Source organism: Anomalospiza imberbis, chromosome 8 (assembly GCF_031753505.1).
Source record: "Anomalospiza imberbis isolate Cuckoo-Finch-1a 21T00152 chromosome 8, ASM3175350v1, whole genome shotgun sequence".
Classification (NCBI taxonomy): domain Eukaryota; kingdom Metazoa; phylum Chordata; class Aves; order Passeriformes; family Viduidae; genus Anomalospiza; species Anomalospiza imberbis.
In genome coordinates this window covers 21,604,537-21,626,737 of record NC_089688.1, presented here as the reverse complement: position 1 = coordinate 21,626,737, position 22,201 = coordinate 21,604,537, and the positions used below count along the sequence as shown (strand labels likewise).

General features: G+C 61.6%; 3 protein-coding genes across 5 annotated transcripts; 2 read left to right on the top strand and 1 right to left on the bottom strand.

Moving 5' to 3' along the window:
- Positions 1–1,333: 1,333 nt before the first annotated feature.
- Positions 1,334–6,259, top strand: ZFYVE27 (zinc finger FYVE-type containing 27). 2 transcript variants are annotated; one of them, XM_068197818.1, is made up of 12 exons: positions 1,334–1,579; positions 1,659–1,729; positions 1,800–1,986; positions 2,134–2,229; positions 2,419–2,531; positions 3,242–3,372; positions 3,722–3,793; positions 3,959–3,979; positions 4,169–4,313; positions 4,617–4,663; positions 5,141–5,222; positions 5,445–6,259. In XM_068197818.1, the coding sequence occupies exons 1-12, from the start codon at positions 1,383–1,385 to the stop codon at positions 5,507–5,509; spliced, it is 1,227 nt and encodes a 408-aa protein (XP_068053919.1). In that variant the 5' UTR covers positions 1,334–1,382; the 3' UTR covers positions 5,510–6,259. The 2 variants fall into 2 exon arrangements, with proteins under 2 accessions (XP_068053919.1, XP_068053920.1); XM_068197819.1 differs by lacking the exon at positions 3,959–3,979.
- Positions 6,260–7,340: 1,081 nt separating this feature from the next.
- SFRP5 (secreted frizzled related protein 5) lies at positions 7,341–11,587 on the bottom strand. Its single transcript, XM_068197825.1, has 3 exons — positions 10,871–11,587; positions 10,106–10,183; positions 7,341–9,703 (listed from the first exon to the last, which is right to left on the bottom strand). Exons 1-3 carry the CDS (start codon positions 11,400–11,402, stop codon positions 9,363–9,365), a joined length of 951 nt encoding a protein of 316 aa, XP_068053926.1. The 5' UTR covers positions 11,403–11,587; the 3' UTR covers positions 7,341–9,362.
- A 2,010-nt stretch (positions 11,588–13,597) lies between these two features.
- Positions 13,598–22,005, top strand: GOLGA7B (golgin A7 family member B). Of its 2 annotated transcripts, none has more exons than XM_068197806.1 (5): positions 13,598–13,669; positions 19,542–19,667; positions 20,031–20,183; positions 20,332–20,433; positions 20,546–22,005. In XM_068197806.1, the coding sequence occupies exons 1-5, from the start codon at positions 13,613–13,615 to the stop codon at positions 20,648–20,650; spliced, it is 543 nt and encodes a 180-aa protein (XP_068053907.1). In that variant the 5' UTR covers positions 13,598–13,612; the 3' UTR covers positions 20,651–22,005. The 2 variants fall into 2 exon arrangements, with proteins under 2 accessions (XP_068053907.1, XP_068053906.1); XM_068197805.1 differs by lacking the exon at positions 13,598–13,669 and adding an exon at positions 18,235–18,436.
- Positions 22,006–22,201: the final 196 nt, after the last annotated feature.

The following is a 22,201-nucleotide window of genomic DNA, read 5'->3' as shown; positions in this document are numbered from 1 at the left end:
GCTCTGTAGCCTTGCACCCTGGGGCCTCTCTGCTAGGAGTATCTGGCCATGGTCATGAAGTCCTGGGGTGCTGTGGGGTCACAGGCAGGCTCCCTCATGTTGAGCCACTGTTCCTACTAGAGAGGCTTAAGCCTCTGTCCTTGGGGAAAGGGGCTATCCCTGGCCTTGCTGCCTTTCCAGAGACTGGGCACAGCCTGGTGCTCACTTGCGGCTCCAGACAGAACAGAGGGAGGTCAAGTGCCCAGGGCTCTGGCTATGGGATGTACTGAGGACAGGATGTAGTTGCATTCCTATGGGCTTTGTCACTCCATGCTGAAAGGGCCCTCTGTCCCAGGGTCAGGGCACCACTGGGCAGTCATGTACACAGACTGGCCCTTGGTGGGTCAGGGGCCAGTGGAGGGCTGCCTGCATCTCCCTGGACTGGTTGCAGCTCTGAGACACACTCTTGGGACAGAGTTGAGTCTTGGACCTGGACCCGCAGCTGGGGTGTCACTGGGTCCCCAGCCTTCTGCCCATAGGACACAAGCCCTGTTCATCAGAGGCTGCAGGCAGTTGGCAGCAGCACTGTACCCTCATTGTCCAAGAGCTAGCACAGGGTTATAGCAAGGTTAAAACTTTTGAAATCAGATGAAGCCCAGGATCCCCAGAGCATCCCTGGGAGCCAGCATCCCTGCTCTACTGCAAACACCTTTTAGGACAGTCCATGGTGCCCCGAGCAGTGCAAGCAGGGCTGCAGGCTGCTGGGCAGGACAGTGCCAGTGCACCCAGAGCTGGGCTGCTTTGGGGGCATGGAAGGGCAGCGAATGAGCTCCCAGCCACACTCAGGGGCCTGTGGGGAACCTGCTGCTCCCTTCCGGGGACTCCGGCTGTGAGGATGCTCTCTGGTCTCTCCTTGGGGAGAGGTGGCCCAGCAACCTCACGGCGATAAACCCACCGTGACCGACACAGCTGGATGCAGGCCACGCCAAGACCCAGAATGGGACTGAGCCCTGAACCAGGATTAGACTCGGATCAGTGCCCAGCCCTGGACTGGGACCGGATCGGGACCGGCCGGGACGCTGAGCAGCCCCGGGCCAGGGCCGACCTCCGTATCTAGACCGGGCCCGCCGAGACCCCGCCTCGAGCTTCCCGCCCCGAGCGTGCTAGCCCGCAGGCCCCGGCAGGGAGGCTGGCGGGCAGCACGGGCGGAGCCGGGCGGGCCCGGAGCGCCGAGAGCGGCCCGTTCGGCCCGCGGGCGGGGCTCCGGCCGGCGCTCCCATTGGCCGCGCGCGGGGCTCGCGGCGCGCCCGGCCGCGTCACGGGAGCGCGCGGCGGTGTCGGGCCGAGCGCGGCGGGGCCGCTCGGCTCCCGCTCCCGGTCCCGGTCCCGGTCCCGGTCCCGTCATGCAGGCGGTGGAGCGGGACGGGGCGGCAGGCGGCCCCGAAGGGGTGACGGGAGCTCCTGAGGCCCCGCCGGAGCCGTCGCCGCCCAAGGCCGCCGCTGCTTTCGACCTGCTGGAGCTGGTGCGGAGCTACCGGCGGCTGGAGCTCTACCTGGAGCCGCTGCGGGACGCCGCCGAGGGTGTCCGCTCCCTCCTCCGGTAGGTGCGGGCTGGGCCGGGATCGAGACCGGGACCGTCGCCGGGGTCTCATGTCCCTGGCCTTCCCCCCTCTCGGCAGGTGGCAGCGGCCTGTGTGCTCTCTCCTGGTCTGCCTCGGCCTCAACTTCCTCCTGCTCACCCTCGGCCCAGGTGCGTGTCGGGGGTCGGGGCTGGTCCCGTTCCCGGACCCAGCGGGCTGACGCTGTCCCGCCTCTTCCAGCTGCCTGGTACTCGGTGCTCGCCCTGCTGGTCGCGGTGCCGGCCCTGCTGGGTTACCTGCAAGAGACGTGCCGAGCACGGCCCTCGGAACCCGAGCTGGTGCGCAGGAGGTACCACAGCATCCGCAGGGAGGATCTGCGCAAGGTGCAGCTCTCGCGGCAGGAGGCCATCGCCCAGGTCAAGAGCTTGTGAGTCCCTGGGGCCTCCCCTGCGGTGGGACTGTGGGGGCCTCTGCAGCCAGAAAGGCTTCTTGGAGGCTGTGGGGGGCTCGTGCCAGTTTGGCTGCTGTAACCCACGTCAATGTGGGTGTTTTTTGTGACTTGTCTCGTTTGCAGCCTGATCCAGCTGGAGGGGTTTCTGAACGGGATGTGCTGCAGCTGTGAGGCAGTGTATCGTGTGCTGTACTGGGAGAACGCCACCGTCTCTTCCCAGTGAGTAGTACTGGGTCAGGCACCCTGTGGTGGGCTTGGTGGGGAGAGGGGCTCAGCCAGGCCTGCAGTGCTGTGTTTGATTTGTTTGGTACTTGGAGAGAACAGATGGAACACCAGATGAAGGAAGGAGTTTTATGCTGTTGTGTCAATTGCTCTGACTTGACCACAGTATCCTGCTGTTTTCCACAGGTTTTATGGGGTGCTACTGGGCACTATCTGTGTCCTCTACCTGCTGCCCCTCTGCTGGGTCCTGGCCATCCTCAACAGCACCCTCTTTCTGGGCAACACCCAGTTCTACCAAGGTATGAGACCTGGCTGGAAGTGCCCTGTGTGGGATGGGTTGGAGAAAGGCCCTCTGAAGCCAGGGATCCTTCCCTGGACCTCTCTCTCACATGAGCCCACTGTCCCATGTCAGGCTCTGCCATAGACCCTGAAGCCCCATGAAGGCAATGATGTCCTAGGGGTGGTGCTCAGCAGCCCAGGGTGGGTGGTATGGTCCCAGGGTTCAGCTGTTGGAGGTGAGAATCTCTCCTGATGTGTGTCCCAGCCCAGGTGCCATTTCCTTCTCTGTGGTGTGGCAAACCAGGGTCTGTCAATGCAGGCTGTGTGTGAGCCTCTCCATCCCTCTTGATCCCTGACCCTGCTCTTCAGGACTTCAAACACATTCAGTGCCTGTGGCAGTATATGACATAGGCTTGAAAACATGCCATTGGAAGGGAGAGGAGCTCTCTTCTGTGGCTCGTGCTAAAGGAGTGTTGGATGTGTCTGAGCTGTGATTTTGGCCCCTGCTGTTCCCTGTCCTGAGCTGGGGTAGGTGGTGGTGGAGGGGTTCCTTTCTGCCCTAACTTTGATGTGTGAACAGAGGAGTACTCAGGACATTTGATGAGTGAATGATATGTGTCAGTGCCCCACCATGAGCCCTGGAGATCAGGTCTTGCAGTTGGTTTTTGTGTGATGTGGCTGGGAGTAGGGAAATGCCACTCTACTCCAGCTGTATTCCCCTCTTAACCAGTGATAATGGAGCTCAAGGCCTCCGTCGAGCAGTGTGTGGGCTCCAAACCCCTCGAGACCACTCCAGAACCTGCTGAACCCCTGCCACCAGCTGCTGTCCCAGATCGGACCCCCACCCCCACCAGTGCAGAGGTGAGATAGGTGCAGGGCTGGCAGTTGTAGGGTGGGAGCTGCAGAGTCAGCCCTTGGGTCTGACCTTGCCTGTGTCCCTCTACACACAAATGTCTTCCAGCTGCCAGCTTTGCTGGAGCCGCTCTTGAGTTACTGGGGATGCTGCTCTCTGCCCTGGGGGCTTGGCTCAGTCCTTTTGCCACATGTAAGGATGTGGTCTGAGGAGGCAGGGGCTCACCTTCTGACACTTGTGTCATCTGTGAAGCTGCCTGGGGCCAGATCCATTGTCCTGGAACTTGCCCAGAAATGTGGGGCCACCTTTGAACAGAGGCAAGGGAACAGCAGGACTAACTTTGTGAATCTCTTGTAGGACCTTACTCCTGGCAGTGTGGAGGAAGCAGAGGAGGCAGAACCTGATGAAGAGTTCAAAGATGCAATTGAGGTTTGAGGCTGGTTGGGGTGGGCTGTGCCTGCAGGGCAGCTGAAGTGGGAAAGGGAAAAAGACCTCGTTGGGCAAACTGGGTGCTCAGAGAGAGTGACTGTGGGGCTGGGTGCCTCTGACCTTATGTGTACTCACTCTCCTCTCTGTCCCATGCTGCGGGAGAAGGAGAACCAGCTGCTGGTCATGGTGAGTACTGCCATGCCAGGGTGTGGTATCTCCTCCCAGCTGGAGCTTTGCCTGGTTTGCTGGTGGCTTGTAGAAATGCCAGGTGGAGCACCCAGCTTGTGGGGTGCCTACCTCTGGTGTGGGCTGCCCTGCAGCCCTCAGTGTGCCCCCAGCCACCCCGCTGTGCTCAGCTGGCTCTGCTCCCTGCAGGAGGATGATGAGAGCTCTCAGTGCTCAGCAGATTTTGACCTCAGCCTCCCAGACAATGGTTTTATGAGCAAAAATGAGGTGATCCGCAGCAAGGTGTCCCGCCTGACTGAGCGCCTGCGCAAGCGCTACCCCAGCAACAACTTTGGTGAGTTTGGGAGCAGGTGCTTCCTGGGGGAGCTCAGCAGCTTGGGCTCTGTGCTGCTTCCAGTGGTGACCATAGGACTGGGAGTGGAAAGGGTGGTGTGGTACTTGCTAGGCTGTGCTGACACCTTCAGTGACCTTATCCACTCTGTGGGGAGAATGGTCCCAGCACTCCTCAGAAGGGCAAGGACGGGAAGGTGCAGCAATGTCATCTCTGAGCTGAGCCTTTACAACAGCTATAGATGTTCTTTTGCCACTTGCAGCCCCAGGCAGCAGAGCCCTGCCTGACCTCTGCTCTTTCTTTCAGGGAGCTGCACGGGCTGTGCTGCCACCTTCTCTGTGCTCAAGAAGAGGGTGAGTCTTCGGCTTCTGCCCCAGCTTGCTGTCTGCACCTGGGGCAGAGGTGTTGGTCATGTCTGGCTTGCCCCATCTTTCTCCAGCAGCTCAGGTGTCTGGCCTCGGTCACAGCCCAAATGACCTCAGCTAAATGCTGGGTGTTGTCACATGCCTAATGGCACCAGGGATCCCTTGTGTTGTGGAGCATTTGTCCATTTACTCCTTTGGAAGCTGCCTCAGGCCAAACCCACGTGTTATTGTAGAAGGTACCTGCTCTGTGCCCTGGTTTAGTCCACTTCTTGTGGCCTTTGTGGTGAAGTAGAGCATGGGTCTGCGAGTGGGAATGACATGTTGCCTTATCTGAGCCCTGTGTGTAATGCTTGGCACACAGTCTGTGGGCAGTTCTCAGAAGGAGGTATAGACTTTTGACCCCCTTCACTTACTCTTGGGTTAGTCTGATATACATCTGGGTCTCACCTCCATCTTTCTCCACAGCGGAGCTGCAGCAACTGTGGGAACAGCTTCTGCTCCAGGTGTTGTTCCTTCAAAGTCCCCAAGGCTGTGATGGGAGCCACGGGTGAGTTGAAAGGTGGAGGGAAAAGCTTCTGCTTCCACCTGTTCTGACTGCCCAGGCATTTTCCCCAGCCCTGGTGGGGAGGGTAGACAGGATGTGCCCAGCACAGCCTGGCTTGGGACAGAGCAGTGATGAATTTGCAGCTCTCGAAGCAGCTTTGTGGCTGGGGTCCTTAGCCCATGGTGGGAAAGAGGGATCATCTCTGACATTTGCTTTCCTTTCCAGCCCCGGAGGCTCAGAAGGAGACAGTGTTCGTGTGCGCGCTCTGCAACCAGGTGCTCATCAAGTGATGAAACAGGCCCAGCCAGCTCCTGTGTCCTGCACTGCCTGAGACCTGGGACAGCAGGCAGGCACCCTTGCCACTGGGAGCCTGGAGTGTTTGGATCCCAGCATGGCATTCCCCTGCCAGAGGATGCTTGCACTTGTGCTCCTCCTGCCAGCACCAGGCTGGATGGACCAGCCTCCCTTGCCATGCACCAGCTGGGTCACTCTGGTGGAGTACTGCCCACGGCTGTGCCCCATCCCTGCAGCTGCTCCAAGCCCTGGGTGCTCTCTGGCACTTGCTGTGCCCTGCCACGTGCTTGCCCAGGCCCTTTGGCCTGGCTCAGTGATGGAAGAGCCATCCTTCCTACTCGTGGTCCTGCCTTCACTTCCTGGGTGGGGCAGAACAACCTCAGGGCTCTGTCCCTACTTTTCCCAGCACTGTGCTGTAAGTGACTGTATTTTTGGGATCAATTCAGAGCTCCTCCTGCATCCCTTGGGGTCTAGACTAGCTAGGTCTTTCATCCTGGCTCAGCTGAGACTGCTAGTCACTCCTGTGCTCCTCAGCCTCAATGCCTGCAGGTTTACTCTTTACCCCGAATTTGGCTGTAACCCAGAGGAGGAAAGAGAATGAGTTTGCATTGGGCTGTGTGGCAGGGTCTCCAGTGTGACAAAAGGCAGGAGTTGGGGCTGCTCTGTGCACTTAGTGACTGCTGCTTTCTACTACAGATTAATATATAAATGCGTATAGAGAATGACCAATAAATCTCTTGTCCTCAGCTGCCTCTTGTGTCATCCCAGTAAAGGCTGTCCCCGTCCCAGGTCACTCTGACACCTCTGTGGCTTTGGCCCTGCTGTCCTGCAGGTGCTTCTGGAGAAATGGTGTTCCTGTGCCACCAGCTGTCCATGCTTTACTGGAATGCCCATCTTCTGTCCTGCTGTAGCCTTGTTTGCCCCCTGCTCAGAGCTGTGTGCAGCTGCTTGTCAGCTGTGCCAGGGCTGGATCCTGCTGGGCTGGAGCCAGGGAGCACCTCAGCTCTAACAGGAGCTTCTGAGCTTCCTCTGCCTCCTGCGGCTGCTCCTTGCCCTGCCCTCCCCTGGTGGTGGTCCCACCAGCTGCCTGTGTGCACAAGGATGACCTTTCCTTGTGTGAACAGCAAAGCTCCCAGCTATCCCAGGAATGTGACCCTGGCTGCTGTGCAGCTGGGAGCAGCCATGGCCTGGGTCCCTGCCAGCCAGCTGCAGCTTCCCCCAAGCCAGGGAATCTGGGGGGGATCAGTGCCCACCAGGCTGTGACACCCACTAGTCTGAGAAGTTGCTGGAGCCCAGACCTTGCTGCAGCCTCTACCTCCCACCAGTGTGAGAGCTCCTATGTGGCAGGCAGCCTCAACACTTAGCTTAGCTGTGGGCTCATAAACTTCAAATGGAAATTTGGAGAAAAGCTGGACTTGGCATCTGATGATGAGGGTGTCTGGCTTGTGCTGGGTGTGCAGGGGACTGGTGTGTGGAGGGCTGAGCAGTTAGTGGGGCAGTGGAGCAGCTGTAACACTGGGGAGGGGGCTGTGTAGCACTGCACGAGCTGTGGGTGTGTTTGTGAGGGTGTCTACAATGGGATATTACTGGGCTGGGAAGGGTCAGCTTGCTCAGACAGATGACAGTGGGAGGCAGAGGAGCCACTTATATTTCTAGAGAAAACACTTGGAGCAATGAGCACTATGGCCATGTATGTCTGAACACTCTGTGAAGATGCTAATGACACAGAATACAGAGGGCTACAGATAAACTTAGGCTGTGGGAGATGGAGCTTTATTTATGCTTTTAAAGTTTTGCAATAAAATATCATAATTGACAGAGTTTATTCCTGTGGAAGTGTGCTCAGCAGTCAAACTCTGAACAAACCTTCTAATAATATTTGATTTGTTCCTCCATTTTTTTTTCCCAGTGGCCAGGGAGGAGTGCCCATTTCTGGTGTGAGGCTGGGTCAGGGGCTGGCTGGCCCGTGTTCCTGGCTGGCTGTGGGGCAGGGGCACAGGCACTTCTCCCTGGCCAGAGCGGGAGATTTGGGGCTCTGGAGGCTGGCCAGTGGGGCCAAGGCCGTGCCCAAGGAGGGCAGAGGGAGAAGAGGTCACCTCAGAGCAGGGCAGGTGCACAGTGCTCTTGTCAGCCAGAAGAGGGTGGGTGCAGACATCCTGCAGCCTCAATTTCCTTCTTGTCCCAGGAGGCTCCCTGAGGCCGGGCCAGCTCCGAAGAGAAGACAGTGTCAGGCAGCCAGGCACTGGGTAAATGTCCTGGCAGCCACCTTTGGCCCCCCTCACCCTTTGGGACGGGTGGATACAAGTGCGTGCTGCGGGAACACGGCGGGGTCGCTCAAGCTGCCCCCTTGCCAGCTGGGGGAGTCGAGCTGAGCTAAGGGACAGCCCCTGCTGCCATCAGAGGGGCCAGGCTGAGGGCTGCCCTGGTCCTTGGGCTTTTGGGAGGGTCCTGGCTAGCTGGGTGGCCCTAGGAATAATTTTGGAGGAGGCTGGAGGTTGTGGCATGTGAGGTCTGGCAGCCAAGCAGGGCTGGCAGGGAGCTGCAGAGGACTTTCAGATGATATAGTGTGGGGAGGACAGGGTTGGAGGCTGCCTGGTCCAGTATCTGCCCCCTATGATGCTCAGTGCCAGGCTTCTCACAAGTGCTGTGAGCTCCCAGATTTATCCCCTGGGGTGACAAAAGAAGAAACTTCCCTGGCAAACCACTGCCATACCCAGCTGTGGGGCTCCAGCAGCAGTGATGGCCCTGTCCCCCCATCCTACTCATCTCAGTGTCCTCCCAGGCTCCCTGGAGTGCCAGGGGTGCCTGAGTCTCCAGGGATGCCTGTGACCACTAGGAACCACATCCATTGGCCTGGCTGGACTGCCCAGCTTCAGGCTCTGGGCCCAGCACCTGGAGTGGGGCAAGAGCCAGAACCTGAGGTGACCTCGCTCAGCGGGCAGGACTGGGACCTCCCTCCCATTCTTCTGTGGTCCCTGAGAGAGCCCCAAGGGACTCTTACCCATGAACTGCAGTGAGTGGCACACAGACTTCTCTGAGCTGGAATAATTTACTGTGGTGCTGATGTGCAAGGGGTGCATGGGCTGGGTCACAGCAGGGTGTGTGCAAGGGATGCAGCAGGGCTGGTCTGGGGCACTTGGAGGTGGACCCCCCTCACACACTGAGCCATGTGGTGTGGGGAGTGGGGGAACCAGGAAGGGTTTGTGCAGCTCTGGGCACTTGGTCTGGAGGGAGTCAGTCTGTGGGAACAGAGGGGCAAGAGGGACCTGTCTGGGCTGGATCTCTGTGAAGGTGAGATAATCCAGGGCTGGATGTGAGCTCCAGGTGAGGGCATGGGATGTGTTGGTGGGCTGGAATAGGGACTGGGGGGGCTGAGGGTCTGCGGTGTATGATGAGGGAGCTGGGCAAAGGACATGGCTGCAGGGTCGGGGTCCCAGGTGTAGCCAAGAGGGCCAAGCAGGGATCCTAAATGAAAGCAAGGGTCTCTGGGCTTCTCATTGGGGAGCCTGGGAATAGACAAGGGTGTCCAGTACAGACCAGGGCTCACAAGCATGCAGAACAAGGGTCCTGAGTCCAGACTAAGCTCCTGGACAGGAGTGGGGGTCCTTGGAGCGGAACAGGGTCCCAGGGGTGCAGAGCAGGGCTCTTGGGAGGAGGCAGGAGTTCTGGCTGTGGATCAGGGCTCCCACAAACACAGCAGGGAATCCTGCAAGTGCAGAGCTGGGTTCTGGGGCACAACCAAGGGGCTGAGGTGAGCAGAGCTGAGGTCCTGGGGTGCAGAGGGAAGCCAGGGGTAGGACGTTGGGCCAGTGCAGGAGTTCTGGGAGAAGGCAGGGTGGGCAAAAAGCCCTAGTGCTGCCCAGCCCCATACAGCAGGGGGTGGTAGAGTGGGCAAGGGTAGGAGAACATGAACTTGACTGCAAACTTCATCTCCTTGTTGTGCTTCTGCCAGGGGTAGATGGCCAGGAGGAGCAGGCGGCCACCCACCTTGCGGCCCATGACCAGGAAGCTGCCACTGAGGCTGTCAAGCTGGGGGCAGGGGCAGGCACCTGCATTCCTCATGTGCAGCACCATCTTCTTGGTGTCCTTGCGCTTCAGCGGGCCCAGTTTCAGCACCTTCTTCTTCTGGGCAGCCACCAGCCGCCGCTCCCCATTCTCCTCCGTCATCTCCTTGATGCGCATTTTCACCACTGTGTGGGGCAGCCGTGGGGCACGGTTGGGGGACGGGAGCACTGCTGGGGTGCTGGGGAGGGGAGGTTTGGGCCAAGCACCTGTGCTGGACAGGGTGCAGCCCATCCCTGGGTTGGGTCTTTGGGGAAGTTACTGTGTGGGGAGGGGAGAAGGGTTTTTGGGGGTGGTCCAGCAGAGGCCCCCAGTGACCCTCCCAAATGTCTTCTCCCTATCCCCCACCAATGTCTTCTCCTGTGGTGCACCCATCCCATGCACAAAGGGTCCAAGGGAATGGCTCTGGGGTCTCCCATGGGGCTGTCCCCATACAGCCCCACCCTCTGGCCACCACCCACCCCAGCTGCCAGGCCTAGGGGAGGCAGACCCTTGTCCAGGGGAACTGGGAAGGAGACCCCAGCACTCACCAAAGTCACTGGAGCACATCTGCTCCATCATGCCATCTGCCTTGTGCTCCATCTCACACTGGGTGCAGATCTTGGACACTGTGGTGAGAGACCAGTTACTATCACAGCTTCATGCTGCTGGTACTTGTCACCTGGGCCAGCTCCTCAGGGACACGCTTGGGAGAGCCCCAGCAGCTCCTCTGCTCCCTAGATAGCTGTGCTGGGGTGATGCAGAGAGGCACAGAGCACCTTGCTGGCCAGGGTCATCCCCCAGGAGGGGAAGAGATATAGGGACACCCTCCCATCAGATGCTGGCACACTGAAGCACGGCAACAGTAAGGGCGGTCCCAGCCTAAAGGCTGTCACAGCCGTGACCCTGACCCTAGGCTGCCTTTGGGTGATGTCCCCTCTCCCGCCTGAGGGGACAGCCACCCTGCAGCAGCAGTGTGGGGCTGACACCTGCAGGTGCAGCACGCTCTCTTGCTGCAGACATGGGACCCAGTGGGAGCAGAGGGACATAGTGCTGTGGTGGATCCGCCAGCGGCTCCCACCTCATCCCGTGTTCTTCCTCATCGCACGACAGCTCTGTGCAGGCAGCTGGGAGCACAGCGCTCCTGGGCAATGAGTGCCCAGACAAGGCTGATCCTGTGCCCACTCCTGGCCTGTTACAGACAGAGAGTCCTTGGCCAACACTGGTGTCCTGGGCTGTGCTTTGAGGGGTGAAGGGATGGCTCTGCAGGGGCTCCACATGCATTCCCATCCCATTACAGTACCCTTCCCACTTACCTGGTGGTGGCGTGGCTTTGCTGTTCCCAAACTGGACGGCGATGCAGAGCTCATGGTCAGAGGGGAACTTCCCACAGTGTAGCATCTCAGGCCAGGGGAAGCCGTAGGACTCCATGACAGGGGCACAGGAGTCACGTACCACCTCACAGAGCGAGCGGCAGGGGTAGACGGGCCGGTCAAGGCAGACAGGGGCGAAGAGGGAGCAGAGGAAGAGCTGGGTGTCGGTGTGGCACTGCTTGGCGAGCAGGGGCACCCAGCTGCCAGCCTGCTGCTTGGCTTCGGCCATGGTCTCGTGCTCCAGCAGGTTGGGCAGCCGCATGCGCTTGTAGCCCACGTCGCGGCAGAGCTGCATGTCGGGCGGGATGTCGAGGCACTGCGGCTCCCGCCCGTAGAAGCGCCCGTGGGGCAGGCTCTCGGGCTGCCACCCATAGTAGTCGTAATGCTGCCCACCGCCCAGGGACCCTGCCAGCACCAGCGACAGGGCCAGCAGCGCCGTGCCCCGGGAGCCCGGGTGGATGCCCGCCTGCGGCATCGCCGCTGCGCGCCTGCCGCTGCCGGCCGCGGCTGCCGAGCGGGACGGGAGCGTGGCTCGGCACCCTGCCTGCTCCCTTAGCGCCTCCCACGCTCGCTGCCCTTTCTAAGGAGGTTGGAGACCTCGCCGGCAGCCAATCTGCTCTGCCTGCCGGGCCCCCCGGGGCTGGCCCCCGGCTCCCCCTAGTCTGCCCGCACTGCTGCCACCTCCCTCCCTCTCTCCCTCCCCTGTACATGGTGCTCCAATGCTTCTCGCCCTCCCAGGGAGACCCCCTGCATGCACCCCCCCAGTCCACCCTGGCTCTGTGTGCCCCTAGGGTGATGTTTTCTAGAAGGGCTGGCTCGCCTGTCCCATGGCTATGTGTTGTGGCCACAAGTTGCCCCCGTTATTCACCAGTCCTGCTGCCCCCATCCCACCTAGCACCCCAGAGGCATGCTCTGTCAAGGGCAGGGGACCCTGCTTTCTACTCTGTGCCACCCCACTTCCCACTCTTTTCCCCCAAGATGATATGTTTGGGGTGCTGGGATTTAAGGAAGAGGACACCCCAGAAGCTTCATGCTGCAGCCCTGGGAGGGCTCCTGTAGCTAGGTGCCAGGTGTGCCATCAACGAGGCGATGCCATGGGCATGGGGTCCTTATTCCTCACGGATGGTTCTGCCAGCATGCACCTTGGGCAGTCCATGGTCTGCTGGCACAGGCATAGCTGGGATTACACCTTCCAGCAAAGGGCTTGCACCCAGGGCCTGCCAGTGCTCAGGTTGTGGGCAAAGATAGAGCCCAAGTGACCTGAGGGTCCTGCCTGGATGACATTCCCCCATTCCCTTGGAGATGGGGAGTGCAAAGCTTAAGACCCCATTAGAAACCCATTTGTCTGCAGGGGTTATCTGGGGCACCCCTCCCTTTTCCATGATTGATGCCCCTGCCTGGCCAACGGGCTTTGGGCTGCCGCTGGCCCCTGCCCACCGGATAAGGCAGCTCTGTTAATGGGCAACAGAGCAAACAGTCCAGTGCAGGCAGTGATAGCAGCTGCTCTTTGCCCTGGGCTGGGGGCAGGGACTGTTCCCCCAGCTCTGGTGGGGTACATCTGCTTTGGGGCAATGCTGGGAACCTCAGCTGCACAACCTGTCCTTCCCTGTAGCCTGCCCACCCTGCCCATGCCATCTGTACTCAGCACCCATCACTGCATCACCCAGTAAATGCTTGCTTCCAGCCCGAGGGTGGGCTGGGCTCATCCCACCCCAGCCAAGCCCGGAGATGGCACCATTAATGTGTAACTGCCGGGAGCCCGATAAGATACAGCAGCCTGTTATCAGGGCTGCCTGGTAGCAGGAGGGAGGGTGATCGAGGCATCAGGCTGTCACGGCAGGAGTAAGATTGTCTGGAGATAAATGCTGATAGAAAATAGCTAATCCGTGATGGATGGGCTTGGGCAGGGTGTAATTGCCATGGGAGCTGGGCTGGTGAGGCCTGGGAGCCGGGGGCAGAGGGAGGCTGGGGGTGCAGGCTGGAGGTGCCAGCGTGCGGATGCTGGGCACAGCGTGCCATGTCCTTGGGCTGTACCCGTGGCACTGCCAGCAATGTCCTGCTCTTGACCATGGACCAGCTCCTGGCTCTTAGCCTGCCCCATCCCACAGCCCAGTCTGGCTTCTACATCCCCAGTTCCTCCCAGGAAGGTGTTGGAGGTGCTGAGCACTCTGTGCCAGCTGGCACTGCAGCAGATGAAGGTGAGGGGGCTGGCGAGGCTGGGGCTGAGCGAGGGTCTCCCTGCCAGCTGCCCCAGTCCCTTCATCTGTCATGACGCCTTCATTAGAGCCCTGAGTCACCTCCCAGCCATGCTGCGGGGAGCAGGGCTGCCCCCTGCTCCCCCCCGTGGGGTGTCCTGGCAGCCTTACCTCCGAGATAAGTCCGTGCCTCTGCTCTGGGAGCCCCTGCTGCACTCATGCTGCTTCCTTAACCCTTTCCCAGCCAGGATGTCCCAGGCTGATCTGGGCTGTATCCCGGAGAAAGGGATGGACCTAAGACAGCTGTAGCCGGCACCCTTCCCTGCGTCTTGTCTGCGCAGGCTGCTCCAGTGCCCACATCCCCGTTCCGCACCCATGCAGCTGTCTGTGAGACAGACACATGCTCCTGTCACTCCAGAAAGCTGGCTGTGCCACCGCTTGTGTCACTGCCTGTGCCCCTTGTCCCAGCAGCGAGGCCGGAAGCGCGGCTATGAAGGCTGCCCCCTCTGCGGTGGGGACCTCGGGGACGGCCGGCCAGGGTGGCACAGTAAGAGCGTATCACCTGGGGGTGCTCCCTCGACACTCCGGACCCTCCCTGTGGAGGGAGGACCCGTGCCTGGTTGTAGCACAGAGCAGATCCTGTTGCGGGGAAGCGGGAGGCTCCCAGGAAAGGAGCAGCTGAGCAGGGTCCCGGCAGCCACCGTCCATCCTCGTGTCCCCACCCACTCTCCTGCCGCAGCCTTGGGTGCTACCGACCTTGTTTCTGTCAGCAGAGATGCATCCCCTGGGCCTGGCTGGGTGGGCTGAGTGGGTCTCCCTCCCATCCTCCTCTTTCCCCACCTCTCACCCTTCCTGTCCCGCACTGGTTCCTGGGCTGCGCCCAGTGTGGAGCAGGGGCCTTTGGGAGAGGATGGCGCACCGGGGCTGTCCATGCGGAGTCCCAGGACGGGACGGCACGCTGGGACTGTCCGTGCAAGGACAGGCGTCCCATGGCGTCCAGCAGCTCCCAGGACAGAGCAGCCTGGCGGGGGGGCAACGCTGGGCTGGCAGCACGGCTCCGTGGGGGTGGTCCTGCCTGGGAGTGGCCGCGGGAGGTTGGGGCACGACTGGGGACACCGTGGGGTCGAGGTTGCGCGGGGGTAATGTGGGACCATCGGGGAGGGCAGCGGGGAGGGTCAGCAATTGCCGCGCACTTGCCCTGCGCCCACACACGCTCCCGCTGCCCGGCAGCCCCAGGAATGTGCTGGCAGCGCTCCCGGCCCAGCTGCGGAGCCGAGACTGCCCCGGCGCCCTCCCAGCCCCCACCCAGCACCTCCTGGCCCTGCCCAGTTCCTGCCAGCTTGCACACAGACCCTCCCTGTTCGCTGCCGGACACCCCGATCCCGGCCCCCGCCATTTGGTCCTACTCAGCAGGGCAGGGAGGGGGCAAGTCGCATGTGCGGACCCTCTGGGGAGCAGTCCCTTTCCCTCACAGCGTGGCACCATGCGTGGGGACCTTCTCTGTAGTGCTGTCTGTCCCTCCGTGCCCCACCACGTCTGCTCCCACCACAGCCCCATGCGGGGTGGGGAGCAATCCTCGCACAGTCCCTGCTCCCAGCTGGCACCTTTGCTAAGGCAGACCTTGGCACTTGCTCTGAAACCACATCCTCCTCTGCTTGCCCGTGTGCAGGAGGATGCTGTGTCTCCCAGCGCCTGTGGACTCCTGTGGGATGTGCTGGGGGGCTGCCCCCATCATCTGCGGGGGCTCCCAGTACTCTGGGGGGCCTAGAACCACCCCTTCAGATGGACACAGCTGGACTGCAGGTGCCACAGAGGGGTGTCCACAATCAGGGTGCCCAGTCTGTAGGATCAGTTGGCCAGTTTGCCCCAGTTTGGGGCACTCTCCTTGTCCTATGTGAAGGGGCAGGCTGGGGCATTTGGAGCTGTTTTCCAGAGGCTCACAGTGTGGGGGCCCCGTCCCCCTCCCTATTCCCTCCCAGGTGCACACACCTGGGATTTCTCAGGAAAGGTTATCAGCTAATCACGCTGTGTTTGTGCCTCCCAAATGTCACCGTTGTCCTCACTGGAACAGTGAGCTCATGCTCCCCACCATTACTGAAAGCACTTCCAGTGCTAGGAGAAACAGCTGCCATGCCCTTCTGTGGCCCCTTTGAAGCAGAGCTGGAGCTGCTGACAGCTCTGACAGGCTGGAGAGGGGTTCAGCAGGCAGTGGGTGCAGGATGGAGCCACAGGGGTTGATCTCAGACTGCAGGGCTGCAGGGCTCCAGCTGTCCTCCACGGGCCTCGGTCATCCTTGTATTGCAGGGAGGCTTGAGATGCTGGGATGAGGTGCAGCACCATGCACCCAGAGACACACAAAGGACACCGCCTGGTCCTGGTCTGGGAGCCAAGTGCAGGGCCTGGAGCAGGGGCACTGCTGGGCCATGCCTGCTGTGGTGTGATGGGCACAGGCACATTGTCTGTTGAGGACTGGCCATAGGGGTACCAAGTGTGCCCCATGTCTGTCCCATGGGGCCAGGGGCAGGGCCTCTGGGAGGTGAGCCAGGGCCGGGGGCAAGGAAAGATCTGCAGGGTCTGTCTGCAAGACAGGTCAGAGCTGCCTCACCCCAGGTGCAAGGGAAGAGCCAGGCAGGGCAGTAAAGGCAGCTCTGGCACCAGCCATGCCTATCCCCTATCCCATGCTGCTGGGCAGCCTGAAAAATCACCCCTTTGGGCTGAGCAGAAGGAGCAGAAGGGTCAGAGCTCTGCCAGGACCCCTCACAGTGCAGTGGTCTGGGGAGGGCAGCAGGGCCATGCAGCACATTGAGGCTACCCCGAGGCCCTGCTGTCCCTGCTCCTACTGCCTGGGATTCCATTGGCTATGCCAGCTCCCCTCCTCTGCCCTGCCCTGCTGGAAGCCATAGCACGGCATGGCATGGCATGGCATGGCATGGCATGGCATGGCATGGCATGGCATGGCACCAGCATGTTCCTTCTGCATGGAAACCAGCAGGGTCTGTCCCTGCTCTGGCTAAAACTGGAAAGCCCATGACACCACACCCTGCACAGGGGAGCTGTCAGACCCCAGTGGGCTCTGGAGATGCCAGGGTCCACAGGCACTACAGGCAGGGCCGGGGTCTGTGTGGTGATGGGGAGTGCTTTGGGACAGGTCAGTGTCCTGCCTGCCACTGGACAAGGCTTGGTCCTGGGCAGTATGGCTGGCAGAAGGCAGCTCCCTATGGTGAGGTGATGTCCCACCAAAGGATACTTCTTGACACATGCAGACAGCAGGTCCATGGCCTGTGAGGCACATGGAGCCCAGAACTGAAAGTTCTTTCCTTGGGCTGGGTTGGTGTAGCTAGAGGAGACAACCCTGGGGCAGCACTACAGGATGCGGGATGATGGGCAGAGTCTGGGATGTCAGGGAGAGCTCATCCCCCCGGCTGCTCTCAGCCCCTCACTGCAGAATAGGAGAGCAAACTTCATCTCCTGGCAGGCACAGAATTGCCATGGCAACCGGCAGGACCTGCCAGGCGGGCAGGCGAGCACTGATGTGGCAGTGGCATGCAGCATAGGAAGGAGATGGGATCCAGGGTCTGGGTCTGGGGACATCTGAGGACAGGCTTAGGTGTGTGAGCACATCACACGTGCACCTGGGTGAGTGCCTGGGGTGCACGGGGTGTGCAGGCACATGTGGGCATTTGAGTACACGCATGAGTGCCTGTGCCAGTGTGCATGCATGTGTTTGGGTGCATGGGAGACTTCACACACCACCCTCTCAAGGGGCATCCTTTGGTTTTGTGGCACCGTCAAGGCAGGGTGTACCTCACTGCTCTGCTGTGTGGGCTGGCAGGCTTGCTCTGAACCTTGGGAACAGCAGGTTTCCCCAAAAGCTGTGGGATCCACAGCTTTGTGTCTGTGGGGAAGACAAGCCCTCCAACTGGGGTCCCTGACTGCGTGGGTCCTTTGGTCCCTTGGGCACAAACCCTGCCATGCTCCAGAGAAAGGGGCTGCCTACCAACCACCCCAAGGCCCTGCCTGTATTTGCTCTGCCCGAATCCTGGGCTGGTGCTCAGAGCAGGGAGCAGGAGTCAGACAGTGCTACCCCCGTGCTGCAGGCAGCTGGCTATGCCATGTTTGCTGTGTTAGCTGTGTGTCAGCTGTGTTAGCTGTGTGTTACCTGTGTGTTACCTGTGTTAGCTGTGTGTTAGCTGTGTGTCAGCTGTGTGTCAGCTGTGTTAGCTGTGTGTTACCTGTGTGTTACCTGTGTGTTACCTGTGTTAGCTGTGTCAGCTGTGTGTTACCTGTGTCAGCTGTGTGTTAGCTGTGTCAGCTGTGTGTTAGCTGTGTGTTAGCTGTGTGTTAGCTGTGTGTTACCTGTGTTAGCTGTGTGTTAGCTGTGTGTTAGCTGTGTTAGCTGTGTGTTAGCTGTGTGTCAGCTGTGTGTTACCTGTGTTAGCTGTGTGTTTCTGTGTTAGCCACGTTCGCTGCCAGAGCAGATGTTCCGGCAGGGCCCGGCGCTGCCTCCAGCACGGCCCAGGTGCTGAGGGAAGGCTGGCTGCTCTCCTGCCTGCTGAGGGCCCTGTGCCCAGCTACTACAACCCTCGCTCCACTACAGCCCCAGCTGGGAGCCCCCTTTCTTCGCCTGTCGGGAGAGCCTCTGTTCCCCTCTTTTGGCATTTCTCCGGCTCTAACTGAGCTGTCAATGGGCAGAGATAACAGGGAATTCGTTAGCTCTGCTCTTTGATGTCTGCCCGCGCTCTGATCGCAGCACCAGCTGCAACTCCTTCGCAAACAAACAGCTTCAGATGAGGTCCCTTGGCACGGCGGTCTGCCAGTCCCACGGTCGACTCCCCAGATCCCTGCCGGGCCAGCCTCACGGCCGCTCACAGGCTCTGTTACCTCCGGCAGTACCCCCTCGGCAGCCAGGTTTCCCCCCCAGGGACCTACAGCGGCATCCCGAAGATATCCGGGCTCCGGCAGTCGCCGTGCCAGATCCCCGGGACGCAGAGCAGCAGCCCTCCCTCGCAGCCCCTCTCCGGAGCCAGCCCCGGGGCAGCCGGTACCGCCGTCCGCAGCAACTGGGGCCGCGTCCTCCGGGGGCTCCGTGCCGGCGGCGGCAGGCGCCCATCCCCGGTGCCTCGGGGCGGGCCGCGGCGGACCGGGCGGCTGCGCACACGGGGCGGCCGGGCCCGCCTCCGCCTCTCGGCTCGGCAGCACCGCGGACAGCGCCCGGCCCCGCGCGGCTCCGCCCGGCCCCGGAGACGGCGCCGGTCCGGTCCGGTCCGGTCCCCCCGGCGCGGCACAGCCCGGCCCGGCGCCCATGGCCACGGAGGTGGGTGCGCGGCGGCGCGGCGGGGGCGCCCCGGCGGCGGCACCCCCGGGCCGGGCTGCGGCGGAGGCTCCCCCGCCCTGCGCTGCCCTCCGCCAGCCGCTGCCTGGGCGCGGCACGGACAGGGTCTGTCCGCGTGGGGCTGGGGTCCGTGGGGAGAGCAGTGTGGGGCTGGGGTCCGTGGGGAAAGCAGTGTGGGGCTGGGGGCTGCGAGGGCTCCATGGGCGCAGAAAGGCCGGTGAGGTGCCTGAAGGGGTGTGGGGGTGCAGAGTGGCTGCAGGGTGCCTTTGGTGAAGGCTGGAGCGTGTCTGGGGTGGGCTGTGGGACTGGGGGTTCTTCTCCCAGATGCCGGGGGTCGGACGCGGGACAGCGTCAGACGGTCTGTGGGGCACGGAGCAGGTAGTCGCCCCATGTCACCCAGAGGAAGCGCGGGGACGGGTCTGATGCCCGCCCTTGGCACAAACTGGCGCCTCCATCCCCTTCTCCAGCCACCAAAGCTGCCCCACAGCCTGGAGCTCGGGGGCTGCTGGCACGGGCTCTCACGCCCTGTGGGGAGTCAGGGCTTAGCACCTGCTGCCGGGGCTGCCGGTCCTTTTCATCAAGACGCCCCACTGCAGCCTGCCCACCCGCTGTGCCGCTGTTGCAGCCCCGCTGCCCAGTGCCTGCTCCTGCTCGGCTCACTCCCATCCTCCTGCCTGGGAGCTGTTGGGTTGGCTGTGTTCTGGGGCACTGCTGGGGACAGGGGGCTGTCCCCTCCCCGGGCCACGGCTCGCTGGTGACGCACGCTCTTGCATGCAGGAACCACTGGGGGTGAGACCAGACGCCAGCCCGGGACGAGAGCGCCTGCACTCACCCTCATTCCGAGCAGGGGGCTGCCACAGCATCCTTCCCTTGCCGCCATCCTCCCCTCGCTCCCCGCCTCGCACCTCCAGCGCCAAGCTGTGCTCATGGCGTGACACAGCCTGCGCTAGGGGCTCCCTGCCCCGCCGTGTGTGAGCCTGCAGCCCCTGACACTGGGGGAAAGGCGCTGCTCCCCAGGCCTCCAGCCCTCCAGCGGGGAAGCCCAGCAGCCTTGGCTGCAGGCCCCCATCTCACCCTCTGCCCTCAGGTGCACAGCCTGCAGGAGCTGCGGCGCAGCGCGTCCCTGGCCACCAAGGTCTTTGTGCAGCGGGATTACAGTGACGGGACCACGTGCCAGTTCCAGACAAAGTTTCCCCCTGAGCTGGAGAGCCGGGTAGGGAGTCTGAGAGTTTGTCAGGGTGGGGGGCGTGTCCTATGGGGACTCAGAGGGAAGAAGGGTCTAAAAGTATGGGGACTTACGGGGTGTTGCATGGCCCTGGGCCAGCCAGTGCTGCTGGGGGTGTGAAATCACAGCTGGCTTGGCTGGTGTGTAAGGGCTTTGGTGCTCCTGGTGAAGGCTGCAGGTGCAGCAGGTCTTGCTGCGGGTGGGAGGTGGGCAGAGGCCTGCGAGCTGAGGCATCAGCTGGGCAGGGAGGAGAGGGTTAAGTGCTCTCCAAGTCCCCCCAGGAAAGGGGACAAGGCGGTGCAGGGAGTCAGTCCCTGGCCAGGCTCCTCTTCACTCTGGCTTCTGTCCTAGATTGAGCGGCAACTTTTTGAGGAAACCGTGAAAACCCTAAATGGCTTCTACGCCGAGGCGGAGAAGATTGGGGGCAGCTCATACCTCGAGGGGTGCCTGGCCTGTGCCACTGCCTATTTCATCTTTCTCTGCATGGAGACACATTATGAGAAGGTGCTGAGGTGCAGGGGAGGGTTCGGGGATGGGCACAGCTGGCAGCGGGCACAGGGATGGCTCAGGGGTGTCACAGGGGACATGGGACTGGAGGCCAGAGTAGACAGCAATGCTGGCAGGCCCTGAGTGTCCCTCCCTGTGCTGACAGGTCCTGAAGAAGATCTCCAAGTACATCCAGGACCAGAATGAGAAGATCTATGCGCCACGGGGGCTGCTGCTCACTGACCCCCTGGAGCGTGGCATGAGGGTCGTATCCTTTGGTCAGCGGGATGCTTGAGGATGGCAAGGGTGAAGGGAGACTGGGCGTGGGTTCTGGGCAATTGGGCTGGCGCATCTCCCCGATGATCCTTAGCAGGGTCCAGATCGAGATCTCCATCTACGAGGACCGGTGCAGCAGCGGCAGCTCCAGCAGCGGCAGCTCCAGCAGCAGCAGCGGTGGCGGTGGGGGCGGGGCGGGGGGCCGGTGACTGGCAGGGAGTCCCTGCAGGGACTCGTACTGCCGGGACAGTGGCCTCTCCGAGCTCCGCAGGCTGCACTACCAGAGCACCCGCTTCTGAGCCCAGGGAGTGCAGGAGGGGGAGGCCGGGGCTGCCCACCCCCATCTGCTCTTTGTCCCCCGCAGTGGGTCTGCCCCTGCTCCGACCCACTGTGGGCAGGGACTGGTACTGGGGCATCCTAGGTGCTTCCCACTGAGCCAAACTCTTGCCAAGGGGCTCCTACAGCCCTCCATGTGCTTGGTGCTGCCGCCCCTGCTGCAAGCAAAAGGAGCTTGCCCTGCTACGGGCAGTCCCAGCTGGCAGTGTCCCTGTTGCCATGCACTGGGGAGTGCTGGGACTGGCAAAGCCTCAGGGGATGCACAACCCCACACTCACAGACACTGACAGCTCTTGCTGCACCCCCTCCTGGGGCACCCTGCTCTTGGTGCTGTGGTATGGCTCAGCTGCTGCTTGTCCACCGTTCAGGGGGCCTGGCAGGGCACTGGTGCCGCTTCTTCTGCATGATGGGCCATGCATTCATCCCAGCTCTACACCACCCACTGTCCCATTGCTGCTCTCCTGGCCCCTTCCCCCATCTGGCACTACATCCTCTCCAGCAGCATCCTTCACTGCCAGGACACTGGGCACTTGATTCTGCTCCCTGCATGACCTGCTGCCATCCCCAGCTGGACCCACGTATTTCTCCAGCCCAGTGTCCAGGCCAGAGAGCTGCAGTGCTGGGCATGATGCTGCCCCTGTGCCATGTGCCCTGGGCTCCTTCACGGCCCAGCACTGTCGAGGCTGAGCTGTGGCATGGGTGAGGCAGGCTCCCTGCCCAGTCCTGCCTGAGTTTCCCTGTACCTAGCTGCCAGCAGCCCCCTGCCTACTCTGCCCCATGACCTGCCCTAATGCAGGGAGGGTGCCCAGTGGAGCAGCTCCATAAGGACCCTTCCTCTCACACTGCTGAGTCCTCCTCTGCCCATGTGTCCTGCATGCATCTGCCACCAGTGCCCCAGTTCTCAGCCTGGCCTGGAAGAGGGGACCTCGAGGGGCACCTGGGCCTGTGGCAAGGTGTGGAGGTTCATGGTCTAGGGTCAGATAGGGGGAAAGAGGAGGGTCCCTTTGACATCCAGCACCCCAAGGAGAAGAATTCCTATCTGGGTGCAGGGCTGAACTGAGTTGACATTTCTCTCCTGGGAATCTGGAGGGAGGACCCTGCCCTGTGGGACTTCTTTTGGCTCAGTCATGATGTGTGTGTGGGGTGGCCCTGGCCTCAATGTTCCTGCCGGAGCCCCCCCACCCCTGCATGGAGACCTTCCTCAATAAACCCCATGCTTCTTCCCCCACTACCTATCCTGCATCTTCTTGTGTTGGGGAGGTGAGCAGGACAACACTGTGGGGGCACAGAACCAGGCTGGGTATCTCTTTTCACACTGGGTTGCACAGGGCCCCACAAGGGTGAGCATGGGGGAAGGGAGGGGATGGAGAGGAGGGGGGCAGTCTAGGGGAGTAGGGGGACAGGTAGCAGTCACATGGCCCTGG